Below are 17,340 nucleotides of genomic sequence, written 5' to 3' on the forward strand. Positions count from 1 at the left end.
TTTTAATGAAATCATAAATTCGATGGATCCCAAGAGACTATGTCTTCGACGGCTGTCCACGTGCACGAAGAACAAATACCTTGAGAGCCAGGCCGTCTGGACCATATCATAAATATCATAGGCCATGTGATCTGCATATTTCCATGCCACGCGCTTGGAAACCATGAACTAAAAACTACGCATTCACATGCTGCACTTGGGGGTATCGAGTTCAAAGCAACGGCTAGGACGAGGCGATCGTTTATGGCCCAATAAATATGCAATTTATCCCATTTAATTAGTTGTTATTGGTGTAAAACTGTCCGAATATCAAAACATGTTGTGCCGCGCGCATAAATTCATTTCAATCGCTACGAAAATAGGTTTTTACGATGCCTCCGTCAGCGCCTCTCGTCGCATCGCGTTCCCCGGTCTCCACGAGTAACTTTGTCCCGTCGCGTCGGTGAATTTGAATTCGAATGTCCCCCACTTACTGTATTGGTTTATTTTCTGCTCATGTGGTTGTTATTATTGTGCCTTTTCATTTTCTCGCGGGACATAATTTATGGTTCGCATTTGCCTTTTTGGCAATATGGCAAACGGTCAAGGGGAGGAATATATATCTACGACTTCCATTTGCTTTGACACACCAGGTCCGCTCAAAAGTATACCATAATTTTGTGGATTATATAGGAGAAATTGCCTTTGGAACCGCCCACTTTGAGGAAAGTCTACTTACTTGCCTATGAGTTTTGGGATGATATTACTGGTTCCCAAAAGATTTCGGGATACACTATCTTGAAAAGGCTTCCCTTGCCTCACCATCTGTACATTATTCTTCACAAGCTGAAAACCATTTAATAAATCAAAAAATGCATTGGATTTTCACATATTCGGTTTATTGGATGCACTCTGTTCCACGTGCCGATTTTTTGGGCTGTTGTTTTCCATCTCTTAGTAACTAAACAAATTGGTAAAATGGGGAATTCTGGATGGATGTACGATGAGTAGGTGTCGATGAGGGTGTATACATACATACATGCCATGTCTAATGTCTAACGAACTGTCTAAGACTTAGGTTTGTTTCGTGTGTTGGTTGGTGTATAAAAATGTCTATAAAAGTGCTTGCCATAAATCATAAAAATTAATGAAGAATTGCAACAGTCGACCACCGCTTCCAAAACATCACTTGTTCTGCTCTTCTGCGGCTGCTCATGCCGATTTCAGTGGAATATGCTGTTTGATTACCTATAAGAAAGATCGAGATTGAGGGATGGGTACGTTTATAAACATTTTCGGTTCGACCGCACAAACTGTTTACAATTAAATAATAATAAAACGAATATCAATTAAGACGCGTGTGAAATACGTCAGACAGCATCCAAATTTAGTTAGCGGCTAAACGATCTTATTTTCTTTATTTCGTTTTTTCCGCCCCGATCAATCGGCGGGGGCGGACACTGAATCACCCGGCAAAAACAAATCGCCCCCGGCCGAAGGAAACTCGATTTCCGCATAAAGAACCCCGATAAAAGCAAAATGCAAAGCCAAATTCGAACCATGCCAAACAAATAAAAGGAAATCAATAAAGCGTTGAAATGATGATAGCCAGAACGCACCTCGGAGCACATGCCCTTGTAGATCTCATCGGTGTCCCAGGGTCCTCGCTCTGGCAGGGCGATGCCACGCCTCCTTAGCTCCTGGACACAGTCTGTCAAATCGAAAATGGGCAGGGGATCGATGCCAGCCTTGGCAACCTTGGCAGCCAAATACTCAACGTAGTGGGTGCTAAAAGAATATCGAGATATAGGGACAGGATAAGATATATACGATTTATCAATTCGTAATTAGAAACACAAGATTTGGAATAGAGCTGACTTCACAATGTCATGTTAAGGTTCTAGTTAGTTGTCTGTCAGATAAGATTAACATAAGGTTACATTTTTTGGAAAACAAAATTCATTTTCTCAAAGTGATGTTAAATTTACGATTGACCAATCTTTATAGTGTATGTTATTAAAAGAATACTATAATTTTAACTTGAACTGCCAATTGATAAGTCAGTTATCATATAAAACTTAAAATGATATTCAGTATCTAAGTTTTCCTGAATCAGCAAATAACTTCAATGTTAAAATTGAGCCTAAGTAATATAATCTGTCACACAACTTATAGACATGTTGGGGGCCTTTCTCAATCCTGAACTTACCGACACATGCCAGCGTGCTTGTCGGGCACCTCGGTGTTGCACACTGTATCGACAAGTCCCTGCGGCGTCTCCTTTTGCAGCGGGATGGGACACCGGGCCTGGGCACGGGCCTTGGAGGAGCTACTAGACTCGTCCTTGAGCTGCACGGGCTCTGTGTCGAACTTGACCTTCTGCTCCTTGAGCAGGAACTGCAGCTGCATGGGGATCTTGTCCCTCAGGTAGAACAGGCAATTGCGCGGGTGATGGGCATGCAGACCCAGTTTGGCGCAGTACGGGGATACCGAGCACTTGGCGCCCATCATAAAGGGTCGGGCACATCCGTAGCAGAACTCGAATTTGCACTGGGTGCAGGTGAAATGCATGCAACCGCCCCTGTAAAAATACGAAATATTATAAAAATACATAAAAGAAGAGTTTGTGTGCATAAATTTAAGTGATTATCATATGCCTGCTGGAAATATGTAATTATTTTATTTTAATTTTTAGCATGAAAGATTAAGATTAGAGAAGATTAAGATTAAGATGTTCTCAGAATTTTTTTAGATTAATCCATGATATCATTTTCTTAATCTCTTTAAAGCTTTATAAAAAATTAATGTACTTATGTAGGGTTTTTTAAAGAGGTATAAAAACAGTTGTGCTTAAAAAACTGAACTTAATTTTTAAAGGAAAGCAAAAATGAGATTTGATTTTGCATTTCTGATATCCGATTCAATTTGCAAGAGAGGCAGTGTAATTACCTGGCCAAGGAGTATCGGAACTTGCACTTGGGGCAATCGATGCCGTTCTGGGCCAAATGCTCCTGGACGCCCTGGGCCTGCAACTCGGGATCGTTTTCGCGCTTCCACTCCAGGTAGGCCTCGCAGCTGCTGCCCTCGTGCATCCGTTCCCAGGGCTTCCGGCACTGGGCACAAGTGACGGATCCGCAGTCCGGACAGATCAGCCGCTTCTGCTTGGGTCGGGCGAAGAATCCGGAGGAGCACTGGATGCACCACTTGAAGTTGGGGTCCTGCAGTAAAGTGCGATCGCGCAACTTGCGCTGGAACAGTTCGTGCACGTCGTTGTCCAGGATGCTCTTCAAAAAGATGTCCAGGTTGGAGAAGTACTCCAAATGCTCATCCTCATGCTGAGCCTCATTGCTCAATTCGGGCAGCTTGCAGAACGGGCAACTGCAATCGTTGATACTGCGATCGGTTATCTGAAAATAATATAATGTTTTTGCGAAGTTAGTTAAAGCTAAGTTAAAGAGCTCTAAACATAACTCTAAAGTAGAGGTTAAAGTAGGTAACAAGTATTAACAAAAGATTAACATAACCAATATATTTCAGGTTAAACTGAATGAAAGGTTTCTGTATAAGACAACTTAACATAATCTTATAAGCACTTTTACCTTTCATCTAATAATACTTTACCCCTAATTCTATAGTTATTACTTAAACAAATAAATTTTAAAAATTGTATTGTCCCAAGAATTCGAAGTTGTCACAGACTTAATCATTTTAAAATCATCTTTTAAAATTTGTGTATAAAAGTATGCTACACTATAATTTGAATCCGGGAATCCAAAAGTTTCAGTTAGAAATCCGAAATTATTTATTGCACTGCATCCTTTAAGATACCTTCAATTATCAAAGGTCCCCTATTCCAAATTCCTTTAGATCCCCTTTCTCCACTCACCTGCACTGTGAAGTAGCTCTTGGCACACTGTTTGCAGCACTTGTGGAGACATTTCAGCATGGACACGATCTGATTCATGGGAAAGCTGTTCATGCAGAGCTCGCACTCCTGCTGGAGCATGGCGATGGCTTGGTCCAGGTCCGAGCACTCCTTGGCCGCCCACAAAGCCACATCTTCTGAGAATTTCATGTTCACCAAGGTGGCGGCTATCTGGGCTTCAGCGATATTTGTGACCAGTTCCTGATCGACATATTTGCGGGCCAGGATCTAAAAAGACAGAGAGCAAATGATCCATGATGTTTATAGAACTTGCTTAGCTATATCTCGACTTGTACACACCGCAGGGTCCTCTATAACCGGTTCTTGAACACTAGGATATGCCCGGAAGACGGGCATACTCATCTTACGCTTTAGCAGTTCTGCTTTCTGGGGCTCATCCTGGTTGGCTTCCTCCGGCTCCTCCTCCGTGGCGGAGGTCTCGTAGTCGTCGTCCGAGAAGCAGGTCTCATGGTACTTCTTCTTTGGGATTCGGGGTTGGGATCGGGGTTTTAATAATGCCGCTGCAGCTGCCGCTGCTCCACTAGTGCTTGGTCCTTCGGCCGGATTTGAGTTAAACCTGCTAATGGCTTCGTTGATGGACTTCTTGGTGGTTGGACTGCTTTTGAGTGGCACTCGACTGGCCGCAATCGTTGAGCTCTGCTTTTGGAGGTAGACCTCTTGGATCCTCTTCACGGAAGAAATGCCCATGGGCGCCGAGAAGGACTTGGACCGCAGCGGAACCTTCTTGTTTAGGGGGGTGCTTGTCGAACTGTTAGTGGGTTCATTGGTGGGTTTGGGAATCTTACTGACTGTGGACTTGGCCGTTTTGGAAGCAGTACCGCTGCCTTTGCCTTTTACGCTCGGGGTTACCTTTTTGGGCTCTTCCAGTACTGTCTCGACGGGCAGCTCCACGGGTCGGGATTCGGAATCAACAATGGGTGGAGCGGGAGTTATGGGCAGGGCTGTGGGTTCTTCAACGGATTCCAATTCAATGGGAGGCTCTACTTCTAGAGGGATTTCGAGGACAAGTTCAACGGGTTGTTCTGCAGGTCGAGCTTCCGAGTCAGTTATGATGGGAGGAGATTGAATAGGCAGAGCTTCCACTTTTGCCTCCTCTTCTTGTACCTGAGGAGGCGAGATCAACTCCAAGTCAGTGTTCTGTGACTCCGTCTCTGTGCTCCTTCCTGTGGAGGAAACAACCTCAGTGTGTGTGATCTGATCAGTTTCTTGATTTGTGGGCGTGACTGACAGAGCAGGCGATATGACTGGTTCAATGTCAAGTGCGATTTGTGTGGGTTGTGCCTCGTCTTCATCCGCCTGATCCTCATCCTCCTCCATTATGTCCTCGATTTCAGTGCCCTCGTCACCGGTGGATGCCTCTTCTATATAGGAAGGGTGTTCGTTGTACGTATTGCCCTCTTCCCCTTCGAAGTCTCCCTCCTCTTCGCCCTCGCTGTCGTACCACCCCTCCTCCTCGCCGTCGTCATATTCATCCGAGTACTCATCGGAGTATTCATCCTCGTCGGTGGACTCAAACTCATCCATGCTGATCTCATCACGCATTTGTTTGATCAACCTTTGGGTGTCTTCAACCAACTCGCTGAGGTTCTGCTTGGCGGGATCTCCAGAAGGAATGAATTCCTTCAGCACCACTTTTGATGTCTCAGATTGAGTTGATTGGGTGCCAATGCTAGCGTTGCTACTGGACCTGGCTATTGAAGATTCCAGCTGAGATTCCTCATCTAGTAGAAGCAGAACTTCATTCTCCGGGGATTTAGTCTCAGCCCGCTGTCCATCGCTATCGAGACTATAAAGCTCAGCATCGGAAGCGGTTTCATCATGGGGTCTTGTTCCCTCACTGCTACTGAATTCGGGGGCATCTTCGAACACTTCGTCGGAATCTGTGGGTGTAACTGCTATAGTTGTTGGGGTGTGCACTTCCTGATCTAATGTTAAAGGTTGGACTGCAGGTTCATCAACGATAATAGTTTCCTGTTCAGACTGGATCTCCTGGCTAACTGGATTTTCCTCCGTTGTAGCTGCTTGTGTTGTTTTAGATGATTCTTCTGTTTTGGAAGTTCTGTCGTCTTGCCTAATGTGTTCTTCTTCCCTTTCAATCGCAGTTTCTTCCCTTTCGATCTCATCAGTTGCAGTTGGAGTTCGATTGCTAGTCCTACTCTCACTTCGAAGACTGTTGCTGCTCAGAGTTCTTACAGGGATCTTTGAGAAACGCTTTGGACTTTTCTTGGGATCGTTGGTTATTGATGTGTTACTGGGTGCTGCTATATCGAGACCTTCAGATGTGGGAGCTACATTTGCTGTGGATGATGGTTGAAAAATGCTTGCGGCTGGGAGAGTATCTTCTACACTAACTTCGTTTGATTCTTCTTTTACGTATGTATCGTTTGGTGGAGAAACATTTTCAATTATTGATTCTTCTTGAGGTTGTATGTTAGTTTCAGTCAATTCCGTTATGCTAGCAGACTCAGTAATCTCATGGGACTCTTCAGATGGTTCTGAATTCATCGTAGTGCTTGTCAGAGGAACATCTTCAATCCTTGGTTCATCTTTGGTGTGTGTAATGGGTTCAGTTATTGCATTTAGGCTTACTGATTCGGAAGCCACTTGAACCTCTCTGGGTTGTGCCGAAACAGCTTCTACAGCACTTTGTGTAACTTTAATGGTCAAAACACTTGCTGACTTATCTGAAGGAGGTGTTGAATCATTGTCATTCTTTGGTGGAGTAGCCAAATTCTCAGAATGCAGCTTTTCTTTAGGGGATATGATAGTTTCAACAGCGGCTTCAGCTGCAACAGACGGAATACCATTTGAAAAAGTATTTGATCCTGTGTCTGCTGCTGTGTCCGTGACTGCATTTTCCTTAACCAAATCCGGCTGCTTAATGCTTTCTTTTTGTACTTCTGTGGTTCCATTTTCTTTTGGTTCAATATCTTTTGGTAGCTTCAATCGGTTAGTTGGTTTTTGACTTTGCTCCCGTGATTTACCTTTCCTCGACTGCTGAGACCTCTTATTTCTTCGGCTGGCTTCTCTGCTTGTACTTGGCTGGTCATCAAATTGTGCTTGTGATTCTGATAATCCCTTATTTTCAGTAGATTTCTGTGTAGTATTATCCGTTGGCGACTGTGTTTCATTTATGGTCTTCTTTTCAGTTGTTAAGGGTGATATTATTTCTGTTTGTTGTGGGAGTTCTTCCCTAGCGACCTGATTTTCAGCTATTGAGGATGTTGAAGTATCTGGTTTTGTTACTTCGGTACTTTCAGTCTTGTGTGGCTTGACGGAGACCTCTGAGGCAGGTTCTTCTTGAGTCTTAGCTGCTGCAGGCAAATTCTCTGTAACTGGAACTTCCTCCTTAACTGTTTCCTTAGGAGCCATATAGCTTTTGTATACAATGCGTTCTGCGTCTTTAAGATCACTGCTCTCCCACTCCGCCTCGTGCCATCTTTCCGTGCCTCGGTCAAACTCCAACCTGAAGTTGGCTATTTCTGTGGCATAAATAAAGCTTGGTGGAAGCTCTTCGCGAATGCTGGCTTCCCTCAGATTGGGCTTGATGACTTCCTCCATGATGTACACAGCAGGATCAACAGTTGGTGTGGGTTCAGGTTCAGGCTCAGGCTCAGGCTCCTGTTTAGGTTCTGGTTCAGGCTGGGGTACCTCAACTTGAACTTCTTCTTCGGGCTTCTCCATGAGCTCCTGCTCCACCTGCTGCACTAGATTGGGCACAATATCCTGAATGTGCTGCCACACAAAGTTCTTCACATCCTCGGAGGACTTATCCTCCAAGGATCCCGAAGGTTTCAGCGTGCTTATAGGGCTCTTCGTGAGGATACGCATGATCTCCGGATCCGTTTCGTACTCCAGCTCCGGCTTGCCCTTGAATGTGTCCAGCATGGTCTCTATGGATCGCAGGACCTCCTGGTTCTGCTTGGCCTGGTTCTGTTCCATGTTGCCGATGAGTATCTCCAGGTTCTTCAGGGTGCTGTCTTCCAACTGATATGGACTAGGTGTGGCATAGGTGGACTTGACGGGACTATCGTCAGTTCGAAGTGGATCGAATGGATTTGCTTGGGCGGAACTGGGACTGGGACTCTCCCCCATGGCCAATGGAGGCTGCAGGCAGTCCAAAGCATGAGTGTTCAGGAAGTCATGGATATCTGTAGTGGCAAATGAGAGATGGAGAAATTATGGTACAGCGATTGACAGGATGGACGATCTACAAACTAACCCGACTTGGTGTCTATGGCCGAGCCACTCTCATTCTCAACGCCATTCGGCGAGCCCCAGATGCGCATTAGGAATGGCTTGAGTTGCGTGCGATTCAGCTCCACCAGCGCTTGCTCCACATTACCTTGGTGCGCCGTCAGCGCGTTCACGATGTCGTCCCGCAGGAAGTTCCCCTTGGCCGCCAGCTTCCGGTACTTCTGCTGTCGCTGTTGGATGCAGTCCGCCACGGCCTGCCACACATTGCCACCGGAGTTTCGCAGAGCCTCTCGGGCCTCGTTTTGGGATACGGTCCCGATCGTGTTTTCACCTCTCTCCTGACCATATTTGGTGGACAAACTCTGCACCGTTTGGACCAGTTTGTGCCAGTTCTCGCGCAGCCACTGAATGGGATGCGTCTCGGGGGAGCAGTACTTCAGAGCGGCCTCCAGTTCCTCCACCGTGAACTTGTACAGCTCCAGCTCCTTCAGTATGATGTGCATTTCCGTTTCTGGATCTCGAGCAGGTTCGTGCTTAACGCTGAATGTCTCGTGGGGCATGTCGAAGGGTGAAGAGATTTGCTAAAACAAACAAAAAGGTTATTGTTTTTCATAATGGAGCTATGATTATTGAGAAAATCCATGTCTTAAACCATTGTGACTGAGCAGTGGGCAGGGGCGTTTCGTATCCCGCGGGCCGCCTGCGCTGCTTCTGTTGGTGACCACTGTTTTAAGGATTCTCCCCACTTACATGTTGCAGCACTCTCAGCTCGCTTATGAAATTTGGTCGCTTGGTGACAAGACCGGCACTATACGGATCCAAGCCAATGCCATCGTGATACCTCAGGTCATTGGCACTACGATATCGTTCATTTTCCTGCGGCAGCTGGGAGTTGCTACGATAGTGAGGGCGTCGCTCCATATTATTCGGTTCTGGGGTCCTGAAACGATCTGGCAAAACTGTTGGGATCTCCTCCGACTTTGAGTTGAAGGGCAGGGCGTCGTAGGTCTGCAATTAACCAGTGAATTATTTCGCTGCTCAGATCAACCATATCACTACGATTTACTTGTGTAGAAATGCTCTGAGGCGGTGGTGAGGTTCCCATTTCCACGGCCGCAATTTCCCGCGGCGGAGTCCCGCCACAGCCAGTGGACACCTTCTGGGCCTTCTTCAGTACCTTCTCCGCCTGCGCCTGAATGCTCTCATCCAGAGTATTCCAAATGTTTTCAACGGACTCTGGAACGATACGGATGAGAGCATTAGCTTGGGGAGAGGAATGGGATCGGGGTCACCAATGGATTCAAATCAAACAAACTTGATGTGTCTTGGGTTGTGGTTTTGTTCTGTATTTGTTTTCCATAAATGCGTTAATTGTAGGCTTACAGTTGATGGCTCTATTAGTGTACTAACTAGGTGTAGTCTTTGGAGGTCTATGGGGTCTAGGTCTTCGTGCCTTCGAAAAATGAGATTCTCTTTTGTAGCCTACCTTTGTGCAATATGCTCTTGGCCAGCGAATTGTCGGATTCGTTCTCCGACGAAGTTTTGAGTGTTGGCTTTGGAGGCGTCTTGACGGGAATACTCGAGGTGTTCTTGGAGCTAGCAGTTTGCGAGATTTTTGGGCTAGTGGTGGTGGTGGCGGCGGAGGTATGGGTATTGGTCTTGGATGTCGCAGTTGCCGTTTTCTGACTCGGTTGCTGATTCTTCGGAGCAGGCTTTTGAGTTGGCTTAACATCGGGCTTGGCAGCCACTTTGGGCTTTCCAACTTGAGGTTGTGGCTTCTCCTCCACCTTTTTGGCCTTGTTGGGCGGGACTGGAGGTTTGCTGGGGGTCTTACAGCATATGGAGCAGATCTTAATGTTGGGCTCGTTTACAAACGTGCAAAACTCGCATTCCCATTCGTGGTCGGGCGTGGAAGGTGGTGGGCCCAGATCATCGGCTTCAATCTCCTCAGGTACCACCTGGGGATCGGGTGATTGAGCCTGACCCTCGACCTCACTTTCCGAGGCAGTTACCTCCTCAACCACTTCCTCGTACTCCGAGGCACTCTCCTCCTGGGCTGGGGTCACCACTTTTTGCACCACCGCCGCAGCCTGTGTGTTCTCGTCTTTCATCTCCGGCTTTCGCTTTTGCTCTGACTTCTTTGAGGACTTGTGCTGATCAGCTTCCTGGAGCTTCTGTTGGATTTTGGCTTGAACTAGGGCCCGGGCTCCCGAACCCTCTGATTCCAAATCGGAGTAAATGCGACTGGTTCGGGCGGAGTCGGTGGCTGGCTTATTTCTGGTAAGGGTTCCATCATTGTCCCGCCTATCCGGCAACCACTCGCTCTGCACCAACTTTGCAATGGATCCCCTTCGATCTCGAATCTTGTGCTGCCTCGATCCGTGCCTCTGATCGCCGTCCACTTCATCGCCGGTTATCAGCTGGGAGGCACTCGAGATGCGCCTTTGTCTGGGCTGATGATGATGCTGGGAGCGAGAGGCGCTGGTCATGCCCGATCGGTTGGATACCAAGGACCTTCGATCATCCTGGTCGGAGTCCTCGTCATCGGTTAGTTCGTCATCCACATAGCTATTGCGCTTGCGACGCAAGGACATGGATTTGCGGCTGGGCGTCGGGGAGGCGGCATAACGAGAACGGGAGGCAGCTCTGGAGGCAGCCGAAGGTGGCATTCCCATGACACCTGGTGAAGAAAAAAGAAAAACTTTAAAACGCGAAAATGGGGTATTATCTCAGTAGCTTACCTGGATGCATCATGGGATACCCGGGTGCTCCAGGATACACATTGGGCATCATTCCCCGCTGGGTCATAAACACCGGCGGTGGATAGTGCGGGTGATGCTGCTGTGGCATGTAACCCGGTCCCACATTCAGCGACAGGTTGGAGTTGTTGAACTGCTGCTGGGAGCCAAACTGAGACCACTGGTCGGGATGCTGGTGCTGGGGATGCTGGTGATGTGGATGCTGTGCCCAGCCAGGATGCTGCTGACTCTGCTGACAGCCAGCGCAGTTTATCTGTGCCAGGGATTGGGCCTGCAAGAGGAGGTTTTTACTTAATAATCCTATATTGGTCATATTAGGGGATATTATATCCCACAGTAAAAGATCATATGATTTGTAGGACTCTTAAATTTTAAGACATATTTTGGAAAGTACGGTCATTTTTATTAAATATATAAATTTGCCAAGGTATTCCTAAGATACGATTTCACAATGTCAAGTTATTTTTGACGCCCAGTTAATAACTTTCTAAATACATTCATTTTCTAATTATCATGTTAGACCTTTCGTCGTATTTCCAAACACTTTAACTTTCTAAAGCTTAGCTTACTTTCTCTGACACATTTTTATCTGTTTGTTATCTAGTCTGTTAACTCGAACTTTAACATGACATTGAGAAAATGGCCCTATTGTCATATGGCCGTTATGTGTGTTTAAGTTATAGTAAAACCCTTTTCGCACACTCACCTGTTGGATCCGCTGATTGGTGAGCCAGGCACTGCCGTTCTGGGTTTCGGCCAAAGGTCGGCGGGGGTTAGTGTTCAGGTTAAACACCGAGGTGCTCATCTGCCGCCGCTGGGCGCCGGCCGCCTGTCGTTGTTGGAGCAGCAAGGAATTGTGAAATTGTGAGTCATCCGAGAGATCGAAATGGGATGAGTTCAAACCGGATGACATGCTGCCGGAACGAAAATGCGAGGGCGATGGTGAAATGTTTGACCAGTGCTCAAAGCCGGCTCCATTCGACAAATGCTGCGGTGGGGAAATGACCAACGAGAAACAGAGAAAGAGAGAGAGGAAAGGGAGAAACGACACATGACGAGACGAGACAGCGACGATACGAGGCGCAAAGGAAAAAATAATATCAAGGATCATCTCAAAATACCTTTGGCTCAATTTGGTATATTACACAAATTAAGTCTAAGTCTATGTCTTCTCAATTTTCTAACCCTTTAATAATGCTTCTATATTAAAACATAATATGAGCATTCCAAAATTATATTTCATTAAATTATACTAACTAAAAATTTTACTTTCTTCTAAAAATGATTAAAAATAAGCTATGATTGACCCCCATTTGATATTATTTTTTACCTAAGCAAAGACAATACGAGACACTCGATGATGAGGGGATTTGTGGGATTGTGACCCGGGGTCGGGCGGTCACTCACCTGTTCGCTGTTGGCGCTCAGATCTTGTCGCGCCTTCTGCTGGCGGTACCGCTGCTGCAGAATGGCCATGCGGTCCAGGGTGGCGCTGGCCTTGGTCTTGATCTTCTCCAGCTGCACCGACGGCGGACGCTGTATGGTGTCGAACACGGATCTGGGGGTGCCCGATCTGGAGGATCCCCCGCCCTCGCTGCGCGGTGGTTCTGGAAGCGGGCGGTTGTTCATCTGGGAGGAGGTGGAGCTGGTTGTGCTGTGGGCGACTGATGGCACTGGGGGCGTGGCCCCGCCCCCAAGTGATTCCCGCCAGCCGCCAAGCGATTTGTGCGAGGGCGTGGGCGAGGGCGGTGGCAGCATCTGGAAAAGAGTCGGGTTGGGTGCCATTCGGTTTCGGAAAGTCGGAAAGTATTGACAAAAAATATTTCTGGTTCGGTGGTTGAATTTCAATTTTTTGGCGGGCTTTCTGGTTTTAAAAGGACTTGTTTTTATTGAAGCATTCAAATCGAAGATTACAAACTTGGTTCTACGAGTCTAGGAGATCGTGCAGTGGCGTACCTGATCCTTGCGGCCCAGAAATGGTGTTAGGAGGCCGCGTTTGCTGCGACGCGGAGGTGCCACTGGGGGTGGTGCCCCCTTAGGGGGAATCGGTGGTGTACCCTGCTCCACGGCCTGCAAAGGTGTGTTATTAGATTCCTATTTTCTCATTTATTCCTGATGGGAAAAACATACCTTTCGCATGTGCTGCTTTCGCTTGGGATGCTTATGGAACATGTCATCGCAGGAGGCGCAGAATATCTGACCTGCGCACTCGGCACAGGTCACCCAGGGATTCTGGGAGCCACATAAAGTGCACTTCAGTTTGTTATCTGAAAGTTAGAAAATATTAATAATACTATTAATAATAATATAAAACAAGAAAGGAAGTTAGCTTCGGCAAGCCGAAGCTTATATACCCTTGCAGCTATAATTATTAAATTTAAAAACACAAAAAATGATATTCCCAATAGTATAAGATAATATGTCAAAAAACACCGAAGCTATAATTTGGTTCATATTATTTTCGTATCAATTTTCCGATCGTTCCTATGGCAGCTATATGATATAGTCGTCCGATTTTGATAAAATTAAATTCAAAATTCAGAACTAATTAAAAAATGTTATTTCCAAGCGTAGGAGGTTATATGTTAAAAAACACCGAAGCTATAATTTGTTTCATATTATTTTCCTACCAATTTTGCGATCGTTCCTATGGCAGCTATAAGACATAGTCGTCCGATTTTGATAAAATTTAATTCAAAATTCAGAACTAATTAAAAAATGTTATTTCCAAGCGTTGGAGGTTATATGTTGAAAAACACCGAAGCTATAATTTTTTTCATATTATTTTTCCACAAATTTTCCGATCGTTCCTATGGCAGCTATATGATATAGTCGTCCGATTTCGATAAAATTTAATTCAAATTCAAAATTATTTAAAAATTGTTATTTCCAAGCTTAGGAGTTTTTATGCTAAAAAACACCAAAGATATAATTTTTTTTCATTTTTTTGTCCGATTATTCCTATGGGAGCTATAAGATATAGTTGTCCGATCCGGCTGGTTCCGACTTATATACTACCTGCAAAAGATATAAGACTTTTGGGAAAGTTTCAGCCCGATAGCTTTAAAACTGAGAGACTAGTTTGCGTAGAAACGGACGGACAGACGGACAGACGGACAGACGGACAGACGGACAGACGGACAGACGGACAGACGGACAGACGGACATGGCTAGATCGACTCGTCTAGTCATGCTGATCAAGAATATATATACTTTATGGGGTCGGAAACGTCTCCTTCACTGCGTTGCAAACTTCTGACTGAAATCAATATACCCTCTGCAAGGGTATAAATATTATAAAGGAAATGAATATCTTTTGATAAGTATTTAATTTATCTTAGTTATATTCCTGACATGATATGATACTGATATAATCTGTTTTTTTTTAATGTTCTATGCCTAATATTTTTGATAAGTATTAAAGTTATTATAGTTATATTTCTAGTATGATATGGTTTAGATATAAATTTTAGTCAATAATGCTCTTTGCCTAACTACCTGGCGTCTTGGTCCTTATCACTGTGGTCTTCATCGGTTCGTTAGTGTACTGCTGGTTGGAGAACTCTATGATCTCGTAATCCGGTTCGGGCGTTTCCTTCGATTTGGGCGGAAGGGCAGGAGCCTTGGAAAGACCCCCAGCCACTCCATTTGGGGGCGTGGGCGGTGGCTTCGGTCCAATTCGGTCATTTGCCTCATTCTGAAATGGATAATTAATGCAACTTGATATTGATTAGGAGTACTGACTGCTACTTACCACCCAAGAGGGCATGGAGCGAACATTCTTGCTAAGCAACTGATGGGTCGTCATCTTTTTCGTTTTGCCGTCTCGTTATATTATCGATTTGACTGATTGCCTTATTATTTGTATCTAAGTACGTGAGATATAATTTCTTATTAAGCTCAATGAAAACCTTTATTATTTTACTGATTTTATTTATAGATCTCTTATTCCCTGTGACACATTTGCGCTCATTCCTAGCCACTTTAAACGACTTCGAACTCAATTAAGCAAACTGCCAAGAAATGCGAATTATGAATGCATATTTTTAGCTGGCTCACCCAAATTCCGGAGGCAACGACCAGTGCGGAAGGTGCCCAGAAAATGCAATTTCGTGGATGCTGTGCACCAAACTAGACGCTGCCAGAGTTCGATTGAGAATAAAACCGCTAAATTTAGGCTAAAACATCTCTCTGTGCTTAGAATTATTTCAAAAATATGTATATTTTGGCAAAACATTTTCGGGCTTGTTTATTTATGAAATAATGCGAAAAGGGAAATGCGGTTTAGCAACTCACTTGACTCACTCTGTCAACGCGGCTAAGTGGCTGAGATGCCAACAAATGTGCGCTGGGGGGGAGAAAAATTATAAAAGAAATATATTTGAGAATAAATGAGAAAAGAGAACGGATTAGAGAAACGTTTTTAACATTTTTAAATTGTTGAGAAAATAAAAGCAAACTAAGAAATCTAACAGAGAGGGAAAAGAATAATGTCCAAATGGTGAGCGAATATGTGTTTTGTAATGACGCAGGTGGCCATATCGAAGAAACTGATCGTAAATTAGATGCAGGATATCAACAAAAAAAATTGGTAAGGGGTAGCTAGTGTTGATACATTTTGTTTAATATTGTATTATTAATTTAATTTCTTTTAATAAATAAGACTAACATCTGAAAAGTTTATCGCTTGGGTCATTTCTCTATGTCCATGTCTTATTATAAACAAAATGTTTATATTTGTTGACATTTAGGAAAACTTTCTGGCTGTGTCTGTGGGAAATGCAAAGCCAATGAAAAATGGCAGGTGCAGCTGTGTGCATTTTGAATGTACATATGTTTCAATTATTTAAGTTTATAATAATTTTAAAAGCTAAGCATTTTTAAATGTATTAAAAAATGTATTAATAAATTAAAGCACAAATCCAAAAAAATGGAAGACAAAAATATATTTAAAAATTTAATTTGCTTGAAAAATTAAGTTAGTAGTAATATTTCGGTATAAATCCGAAAGTAAGGTATTTTCTAATTTGTGTGTTTTCGAAAATCATATTCTGCCAACGAATTTTGCAGTATTTTTAATGCACTAATTACGTGCTCAACGCTCCAATAAATTTGTCCATAGGTTTAGAAGACAAGCGCCTAACCCAACCACACAGCAAAAAACAAGCCCCATTTTCCCTCCCATCGCGTATACGCAACGTGTTCAGCGGACCTGCACTCCCGAGTCTCTCGCGCTATTTTTGAAACCCTCTGCAGCCGCTCCATACCCATACTCTTTATCCCGGAATTATGTCACACTGCGCAGCAGTATTTATGAAAGCCGCCTGCAGTGGTTGGAGGGGGATATAGAGGCCCCTCAACCTGCCCCAGGAGATCCACCTCCACCGAGATGATTCTCGGTCCGGCATCGGCATCTTCTGGTAGTGGCTAATGCCCTGGGAGGCAGCCACCGAGGCGAACGCAATGCTGACTCACAGACACAATCTCACGCCGCGAAAGAAAACGCTTTTATTTTTATGGGAGAACTTTTGGGGAACAATTTTTAAACATTTCTTTGGCTTGCCTATATTTGCGTTTTCTTAATGCACAGTTTTTTTTTAATATTTTAAATTGGCGAATTAGGTAAAAAAAATATACATTATATTTAACTTGCTTTATCGTTTGATTGTTTATTCTTCGAAATGCCTTGAACTTTTGCATGGAGCGTTCTCCGTTTAAAATTAGCTGAGTTTTATATTTAGAACACTTCAAATCGATTTAATTACGTTGCGTATTTAGCTTTGCTTTTGAACTTTATGGGTTGTTTTGGATCGAACGGCGTTTGGAATCCGCGAATGCAGAGGTCACTTACATAATTCGATTTCACTTGACGCGTCTTGCCGCACTCAAAACTGCCACTGCCAGCTGGTAGCACATGAATATATATAGGGATATATATATGTATATATCTCTAATGTCTAGCCACGGCGCGACATGAAAATTCTGCTACGGTCTCGTTCGGCGATCGTCTCCCAGCGAACTGAAATCTCAATCAGACTCTAAACAGCATTTTTACTGCAGTCCTCGGTCCCCAGTCGTCGCACGAGTAGGAAGAAGTCAACGCAGAACTATATTCTCATTTTCCTCTGATTTCCCATTTCCAATTCCATTTCCTTCAGTCTCTGCCCTGTCTCATCTCTTTCCTATTTTCAGCATTTTCGCGTTGTTTTAAAAATACACCGTTTTCGAGCGGTATCGAACATTTTGATTGCGAGACGCCGTCGCGTGTTTGTGAATAACATTAATTTTCAAATACATTTATCTGGTTTTTGTTGTTAAACATTTTGCAGAACATACGAGTGTTATTCTGAATTTATTACTTGTTGCGCTTCCTGAAATTCGCTTGATTTGATAAATGAAAAATGAATATGATAATTGTAACGTTTAATTGTATAATTTATATCATTGGTAATTGTATTA

At 44.3% G+C, this 17,340-nt stretch overlaps 1 protein-coding gene across 6 annotated transcripts; it reads right to left on the reverse strand.

Moving 5' to 3' along the window:
- Positions 1 to 856: 856 nt before the first annotated feature.
- Positions 857 to 16,890, reverse strand: LOC119548756 (E3 ubiquitin-protein ligase lubel). Of its 6 annotated transcripts, none has more exons than XM_037856284.1 (18): positions 16,733 to 16,890; positions 14,636 to 14,749; positions 14,380 to 14,578; positions 13,012 to 13,148; positions 12,838 to 12,951; positions 12,289 to 12,639; positions 11,588 to 11,710; positions 10,864 to 11,152; positions 9,609 to 10,802; positions 9,189 to 9,358; positions 8,873 to 9,130; positions 8,271 to 8,703; positions 4,205 to 8,076; positions 3,866 to 4,132; positions 2,929 to 3,386; positions 2,189 to 2,560; positions 1,599 to 1,767; positions 857 to 1,227 (listed from the first exon to the last, which is right to left on the reverse strand). In XM_037856284.1, the coding sequence occupies exons 2-18, from the start codon at positions 14,687 to 14,689 to the stop codon at positions 1,192 to 1,194; spliced, it is 8,496 nt and encodes a 2,831-aa protein (XP_037712212.1). In that variant the 5' UTR covers positions 14,690 to 14,749; positions 16,733 to 16,890; the 3' UTR covers positions 857 to 1,191. The 6 variants fall into 6 exon arrangements, with proteins under 6 accessions (XP_037712212.1, XP_037712211.1, XP_037712213.1 ...); XM_037856283.1 differs by having other exon boundaries at positions 8,148 to 8,703; XM_037856285.1 differs by having other exon boundaries at positions 4,205 to 5,088; positions 11,588 to 11,869.
- Positions 16,891 to 17,340: the final 450 nt, after the last annotated feature.

Source organism: Drosophila subpulchrella, chromosome 2L (assembly GCF_014743375.2).
Source record: "Drosophila subpulchrella strain 33 F10 #4 breed RU33 chromosome 2L, RU_Dsub_v1.1 Primary Assembly, whole genome shotgun sequence".
NCBI classification, from domain to species: domain Eukaryota; kingdom Metazoa; phylum Arthropoda; class Insecta; order Diptera; family Drosophilidae; genus Drosophila; species Drosophila subpulchrella.

What these genes read in the sequence shown, in the direction of transcription:
- LOC119548756 (XM_037856280.1), bottom strand. Translation starts at nt 14,689, where the DNA reads ATGACGACCCATCAGTTGCTTAGCAAGAATGTTCGCTCCATGCCCTCT. An exon ending in GGCCATAGACACCAAGTCGG is followed by an intron (nt 8,077 to 8,147) that starts GTTAGTTTGTAG and finishes TTGCCACTACAG; the next exon opens with ATATCCATGACTTCCTGAAC. An exon ending in TTCCGATACTCCTTGGCCAG is followed by an intron (nt 2,561 to 2,928) that starts GTAATTACACTG and finishes GTATTTTTACAG; the next exon opens with GGGCGGTTGCATGCATTTCA.